At 50.5% G+C, this 8,026-nt stretch overlaps 1 protein-coding gene across 1 annotated transcript; it reads right to left on the bottom strand.

The window, feature by feature from the left end:
- Positions 1-400: 400 nt before the first annotated feature.
- Positions 401-7,937, bottom strand: LOC102418876 (ras-related protein Rab-3D-like; the record flags this gene model as incomplete). The annotated part of the gene is made up of 2 exons (XM_006109210.2): positions 401-3,199; positions 7,813-7,937. Coding segments are annotated over 2 exons (313 nt in total), but the record flags the coding sequence as incomplete, so codon positions are not given.
- Positions 7,938-8,026: the final 89 nt, after the last annotated feature.

The following is an 8,026-nucleotide window of genomic DNA, read 5'->3' as shown; positions in this document are numbered from 1 at the left end:
AGCAAGGAGGTGGCTGATGAGGTCAGGCAGCACCTTGTAGGACACAGGGAGACTTTGGCATTTACTCCCAGGCGGGTGGGAGCCATGGAGGGTTCTGAGCAGAGGGATGTGACCAGACTCGGGTGCTCACAGGCGCCCCCTGGGGGCTGTGGTGGGGGACAGGCCTTCCTAGTTGCATTAGTTGGAGCAACATTATCCTCTCTGCCCTCCAGGCAGAGGCAGTTTCCAGGGCCAAAGCGGTGGCCTGGAGTTCCCGCTAGACAGCCCCAGGCCCGAGCCACCCTGGACTCACGCGGGATCTGCTACAACCGCATGGCCCTCAACCCTCTGCTTGGCTGTGAGTCAACTGCCCTCTTCCTGGAAGTCGCATTTCACTAATGGAAATAAAAAAACAACTGCATCTGGGCACAATGGCTTTAATTGTTTTTTCGTGTGGAGAAAAGTGCAACGTCTTTCCAATGGTCATCAAAGAATCGCTTACGCAGGAGAGCCACATCCAGGGCAGAAGTGAGCAGGCCGAGGGCTCTCTCCGTAGTGTTTTGGGATCATGGGGGAGAAGAAGCCAGTTAGCAGAATTAGCGCTTCCACACGGAGACCAAATTTCACCCTTTGCTTGTTTTTCTAAGTTTAGTTGGAGAGAATGACACAAGAATATGACCCCCAGAGAAGCCAGGAAAAAAAGAAAAGAAAGCAAAACCCTACACCACAGCAATCATGGCAGTTTCCCAAGGAACTGCCTGTGGAAAGACAAGTTGCTAAAAGCAAATGGTAAGAAGGGACAGCACCCAGGCAGGACCCAGGCTCAGGCGAGGGCTCCCGGCCCGGCTCCCGGCAGCTGGGAGGTGGTTTTCCCACAGCCTTTGGTTTATTTTTGTTTGTAAACTCAACAAGCCTCCCTCCCCTCAGTGACCTGGGAGGACATCAATTTCTGTTCCCCAGAGACTATCTTGAGGGAACACTCCCCCCCAAACGTCATGAAATAAAAACTTGCATTATTTTTAGCAGAAACAAAAATACATATTCTGCTCCTACGTGCGTCCCAGTCTTGAGAGAACCCGGCGGCAGCTGTCTCAGTTGTTACTTGAAGCTGAACGGTTGAAAAACTCTGTGCACACAGAAAGCTTAGACCGAGTCAGATACACGATGCGGCCAGCGCTGCATCACACGGCCGTGGTAATAGGCTGGTCCCTCTTGACCCACCGTTTTTCCTGGCAGCAGCTCGGCGAGAATGGACCGGCCAGTGACATCTTGACAGCCCGTGGTGCAACTTAAGAAGACTTTTAACTAAATTAAATTTCACTTTTATGTTAAAGCAAGGAACATTTCTGATTTCAGATCTTCTCACTTTGTGTGTCTCCCAAAGCTTGGTCCTTTCGCCAGTCGTTTAACTTGTTGGTGTACAAAGATATCCTCACTCTGACAGTCTCAGGGCAGACCCTGGTACGGGGCACGTAGGGCCCTCTAGAAACGGGTTCTATCTAGAGTTTCCAGAAAGGCGGGAGCTACTGTTAAACTTGAACCAGGCCTTCCCCATACCGCAGCGGAGGAGGCGGAGACCTTTAAGGCTACAGGAGGTCGTCTTGCCAGCAGGGGCGGGGACAGTAGGATTGGGGACACAAACTATCGGTGTAGGCTGTCCTCACAGTGTCTGTCAAGTTATGGGGTGTCGGCTGGTGTTCCAGGGCAGAAAGGGCCACTGAGCTGTACGGGGTGCGTGTGAAGAGGGTAGATCCCCAAACTGCACATAACCTCCCGCAGCAGGAGCCCGGGGCAGCTGGGAACCCGAGCCTCATGCAGGGAGACTGACCCCAGCCCATCCCCCATCGGCCTGCCACTCCCAAGCTGTATCATGAAGTGCAAGAGGCAGTCGTAGTTACACAACCCTACCCTCTCACTCCTCCAGCCCAAACCCCAAACATTCCTGAGAGTGACTCCTCCATTAGCAAAAAGAGGTCCCATCTCTGGGCCCCACCGATGACATGGCTCAGGACGCGGACCCTGGGTCTTCAACCGGTGCTCAGGTGAAAGAAGCCCTTACAGCAGAAAGTCACCAGCAAGGGAGGGCTATGGGAACGTTGCTCAATTTCCTTCTCTAGCCGGATGTGAGATGTGGAAAGACCTTGCTTAAAACATCACCAAATGGGCCCAGGGAGGCAGGTTTGGGCAGGAGGGCCGGGGCTCCTGGCTCTGAGGTTAACTCCTGGCAAAAAGCCCCAAACGGTAAGGCCAGGGGGTTGGCGATTCTCTGCCTGGCCTAACACGGTACCTCATTCCAGAACTCAATCCCGGATCAGGGGCACCATGGATCAGCCAAAACAGTGGCAGGGTCGTGGTGATGCGGAATTCTGGGGAAACTCAGAAGGCACTTCGGGGTCCCCGAAGCCAGGGGTTCTGACCCCCTATCCCTCCCCAACAGGTAAAGCTGCTTTAATACTGTTCTCACAGACAGAGGATCTGCAGGCCAGAAGGGAGGGGTCTACCAGGGCCAAAGTCACCTCCCCACCTTGGAGCCTTGAGATCAGAGATCGACGGGCAGGCTCGGGATCAGAGCAGGGGACCCCGAGCAAGGAGCCTCCTTCCCCATCTCCAAGGATGAGAACCCGCATGGCGGGAGGAAGAAGGCTAACCCCCTTCAGCAGCTCGTGAACTCCAGACAAGGCCCAGCACAGGACGGATGTGGACAATGGCTCGAACCCAGAAGGCACTGTGGAAGCCCCACAGGCTGCCCATGTGCGCCCACTGAAACACCGGAAGGCAGCAAGCGCGTGCATGTCAACATCCCCAGACCCTGCCTCTCATGCAGAGTCCTGGGGTCTGGAGCTTGCGACAGGGGCTGCTTGGGCAGCTGGCGGCTATCGTGAGGAAACGAGCCATGCGGGCAGTGAGGGGCAGCTGACAGCTGACAGGAGGGAAGGGGGGCGCCCTGAGCTTGAAAATAGCCCTTGTGGCTCATGCCTCAGTCACATTCCCTGCCGAGGCAGGAGGGGGTGGGTGGGGGTTGGGTACCCTCTCTAGCAGCTACAGCTGCTAGGCTGGGGAGGTGGGGCATCCCCCAAGGCGGGGCCTTTCCCATTGCTGCCCGGGCTGGAGCTGGGATCCAGGGACTCATTCATTTTCTCACAGATGACATCCACCAGGCGCTCGAAGACCTGCTTCACGTTGATATTCTCCTTGGCACTGGCCTCGAAGAACTCGAAACCTGGACGGACATAAGTGGGGACACCTGTGAGACCCTGCAAGGCATAGGTTGGGCTGTGGCATCATCCAAATCTGGGTTCCAAGCCCACTTCTGTCTGTTATGCAGCTATGGGACCTTGGTGAGTGCCTTAGTCTCTCTGAGCCTCAGTGGGCTTGTCTATAAAATGGGAACCATGTTCCTAAAAACCTGTGATAGTCCTGGCTGGTTTGGCTCAGTGGATAGAGTGTCGGCCTGCGGATTGAAGGGTCCCGGGTTCGATTCCCATCAGGGGCGCCTGCTCAGGTTACAGGCTCAATCCCCAGTGGGGGGCATGCAGGAGGCAGCCGATCAATGATTCTCTCTCATCGTTGATGCTTCTATCTCTCTCTCCCTCTCCCTTCCTCTCTGAAATAAAAAACAAACAAACGAAAAACCTGTGACAGAAGCCCTGCTCTGAACTACCCTAAGAATCTCTTTGTCCCAGGGCAGTGGCTGCAAGAGTCCAGGTAGTAACATTGTGGTGCCTAGAGGGATGGGTACCCACGGGTGGCTTCAACTTACCTTCCATGCAATTGTACTGCCCAGGAAGGTACCGCAAGGCTGCCCACAAAACTAGGTATTTATCTGGACTTTAGAAATGTTCTGGAAAATGTGCTTCAGACCAAGTAAAACATAGCTGAAGACTGGCTTCAGCCTGGGCGGCTACCAGTCTGCAGTCCCTGTGGGTTCCCCAGTGTTTGTGGAGAGTGTGTGATAAGTTCCTGGCCTATAGAATGCACTAAAAATGGTGATGGTGATAATAATAATAATTAATAATAATAATAAGTGCTTATATCATGTTTACTATGTGTCAGGCACTTTTCTAAGCGCTTTGCATAAACATCTTTAATGATGCTCTGAGGCTCATCCTATTATAACCCATTTTATAGATGAGGAGACTGAGGCACAGAGAGGGAAAGTCGCTCATTTAAAATTCACACAGGTAACACGTGGCAGGGCCAGGGTTCACACCCAGGCTGCCTTGCTTGAACAACAGTTAATATTAAATAAATATTTTTAATAGAAAGAAGGAAAGAAGAAAGAAAGAAAGAAGGAGAGAGAGAGAGAGAGAGAGAGAGAGAGAGAGAGAGAAAGGAAGGAAGGAAGGAAGGAAGGAAGGAAGGAAGGAAGGAAGGAAGAAAGAAAGAAAGAAAGAAAGAAAGAAAGAAAGAAAGAAAGAAAGAAAGAAAGAAAGAAAGAAAGAAAGAATAATAAATATTCCTATTGTACCACCTTGGGTCTTGGCTGGCTGACTCCTGGGGTGGGAGGATGTGAGGTAGCTTTGAGTATATTCTTAGTGACCGTCGTAACTTGTTTGCCCTCCCAAAGGTGGGAGGTGAAACAAATGCTTTGCTTAAGGTCCCTCAGCTACAAAAAGTACCAGTCAACCTGAAAATAAGGGTGTCCTGCACCCCTAAAAGTTTGGTTAAGAATCTGCCTGCAGGGAACTATCCCTGAAAGGTCCCCGATGTGTCCCCACCTGCCACACCTGCCAAGGTGGGCCAGGAATTCAAACAAACATTACACACAGCGCAGGGTAAGTGGGCCTCTGCCCCGGCACTTGTCATGCTGCTCTATAAAAATTTAATTGTAATTAAATAGTTAGGTCTGTGATTATAGGTTTCCTATCCGTCTCTGCTACTAGACCACCAGCTCCAAGAGGGCAAGATTTCTGTCTGCCTTGTCCACTCTGCAGCCAGTGCCTGGCACAGAGCAGGCATTAGGGAACTACTTGCTCAATGACTGGATGAATGGATGAATGATGAATGAATGAATGATGAATGAATGCTAGAGGCAGGATATGAACTCAGACCTTCTACTCTGAACCTAGTGATCATCAATGGCACCCCACTGTCTTCCTGGGCAAACCTGGCATTTCCTTCAAATATGTGTGGCTTCTCTCAATCTGAGATCCTTTTTTTAAATATCTTTTTTTCATCATAAATATTTGCTAGAGAAAGCTAGAAACTGCTGAAAAGTATCAAGACAAATATGAAAGCCATTTGTAGTTTCATCACCCAGAGACAATTACTATTGGTGTTTGATATGTAGCTTTCTACTTTTAAAAATACAAATATAGCCCTAGCCGGTTTGGCTCAGTGGATAGAGCATCAGACTGCAGACTCAAAGGGCCCAGGTTCAATTCCGGTCAAGGGCACATGCCTGGATTGCAGGCTCGATCCCCAGTAGGAGTCCTGAAGGAGGCAGCCAATCAATGATTCTCTCTCATCACTGATGTTTCTATTTCTCTCTTCCTCTCCCTTCCTCTCTGAAATCAATAAAAATTAATTTTAACCGAAACCGGTTTGGCTCAGTGGATAGAGCGTCAGCCTGCGGACTGAAAGGTCCCAGGTTCGATTCCGGTCAAGGGCATGTACCTGGGTTGCGGGGGCACATCCCCAGTAGGAGATGTGCAGAAGGCAGCTGATTGATGTTTCTCTCTCATCGATGTTTCTAACTCTCTATCTCTCTCCCTTCCTCTCTGTAAAGAATCAATAAAATATATTTTAAAAAATTAATTTTAAAAATACTAATACATAATTGTTAGGTTTGGGTTTGTAGGTTGTGGGGGGGGGGTTAAGTTTTTTTGGTTTTTTTTACAAAATTAAGATTAAATTCCATCTTCTGCTTTGTACTCTGGTATTTTAAACTTAATGACAGAGTGGGAAGTCTCCCCTCAGCCCTGTCACTAGATGTCTCTGCAAGAAGGTGTGGGCGACACCCACAAGTGCCCTAGCCCACAACAGGACTCCCCAGGAAGTGAGCCCAGGCTAGAGTTCCCAGAAAACACGAGGGACAGAGGAGCAGGTTAAGCGACGCCACGAGGGAGCAAAGAGCCAGACCTCAAATGGAAGATGTTCCATAGAACAAAGACCCGGTTTCTCCAACAAATTGATGGCAAGAAACAAGAGAAAGGGGACCATTATAGTCCAGGGGTCCTAGGACTTTTTCTGGAAAGGGCCAGAGAGTAAATATTTCAGACTTGGTGGGCCATCAGGTGCTTAGGGTTTTCTATGCAAGCATCAACAGTAGTTCCCAGTCATGCCAGCTAACACTCAGATGTGCCTATCACTGCTTCACATGTCGTAGCTCATTCAGTCCTCCCGATAACTCAGTGAGGTGGACTGTTATTAATCTCCATTCGACACATAGGGAAGTGCAGACCCAGGAGCTGGAGTCACCGGTACAAGATCACAAAGCGACTGAGAAATAATACAAGTTAATGTTCAACCGAGGCCAGCGTTTGCCTATTTAATCCTCCTAATAGCCTATGAAGTAGACAGGGTTTCACCTGTTTCCTAGGTGAGAAAGGGAGGCACAGAGGGGAGACCCTGTGCCCTCGGTCACACCGCAGTGGGTTGCAGACCCGGATTCTAGCTTGACTCTGGGTCCTTAACACGCCCTACCCTACAGTAGTTACACCACGTCCCTTTAAGGAAAGTCCTGGGAGAGTCTAGAATACTAGAATATTCCAGGACAAGGTCTTCATTGAGCTTAAGTTTTGAATAGATAATTCATTCATCACCTGCTCCAAAGAGATAAACTGAAGAGTCCCCCTCCCACCCTGGTTTCCAGCCACCCAGTTTTCAGACACAAAAGTCACGTCTGTGACTAGATCCTTCCGTATCCTCCCAGAGTGCCTTTAGGCCAGTGGTTCTCAACCTTCTGGCCCTTTAAATACAGTTCCTCATGTTGTGATCCCCAACCATAAAATTATTTTCGTTGCTACTTCATAACTGTCATGTTGCTACTGTTATGAATCGTCATGTAAATATCTGATATGCAGGATGGTCTTAGGCGACCCCTGTGAAAGGGTCGTTCGACCGCCAAGGGGGTCGCGACCCACAGGTTGAGAACCGATGCTTTAGGCAAACTCAAGTATATGTTCTTATTCTCATCCTTTTTATACACGAATGCCGGTGTTGGCCAACTTCAGAATGCAGGCCAAATCTGGCCCGTGGCCTGTTTTGTAAATAACGTTTTCCTGGCAGTTATACTCATTCCTTGATGTATTGTCTATGGCTGCTTTCAGGCAGAATTGAATAGTTGTGAGAGGCCCGACGACCAAAAACATTTCCTCTCTGGCCCTTTAAGCAAATGTTTGCTGACCGCTGCCTGAACTAAAGGAAGCAGCCACAGCCACTGTTCTGCAGTTTGCTTTTACCTCTTAGCCACACAACCCAGAAACCTTGCCATGTTCATGGCCGCACAGCATTTTGCCACGTGAATATGCTTTATGTGCCGCTGCTCCCTCCCCTGCGAGACACCTGGGAGGCTGCCAAGGTTCCCCTGCCACCAGCAGAACTGCAATTTGACACACTCGCCGCTTCCCACGTGGGTGAGGATGTTTGTGGGGTAAATGTCCAGAAACAGTTTTCTGAGTCTGGGTTCCTAGGGCGGCAGCGGTCAGGGAGGGGGATCAATGGGTGAACCCCCTGGAATTAAGTGGAGAAGGTGGCATACATGTGGGCATTTTTCTGGCCAGATCCTCAAAGAGCAAAGGGTTGGAGACTGTGGTTGGACCTGGGATCTGAGCGTGCGGATGGGGGCTTGTTCTGGGAAGTCCAGGGCCTACAGCCCAGCCGGGCACTCACCAAGGTCATCGGCGAGCCTCTGGCCGTCCTCCGCAAGCACGACACGCTCATCCTCCAGGTCACACTTGTTCCCCACGAGGATGACCTGAGCATTGTCCCAGGAGTAGGTCTTGATCTGGGTGGCCCTGTGGAGTTTGAGGGCTGTGAGGCCAGAGATTTGGGGTTCGGGGAGAGGGCAAAGGTCAGGGGACCAGTAGGCAGCAAGCACTCACCA

Source organism: Myotis lucifugus, unplaced genomic scaffold (genome assembly GCF_000147115.1).
Source record: "Myotis lucifugus unplaced genomic scaffold, Myoluc2.0 scaffold_7024, whole genome shotgun sequence".
Classification (NCBI taxonomy): domain Eukaryota; kingdom Metazoa; phylum Chordata; class Mammalia; order Chiroptera; family Vespertilionidae; genus Myotis; species Myotis lucifugus.
Note: the sequence above shows the minus strand (reverse complement) of the source record. Positions and strands in the feature narration are given on the sequence as shown.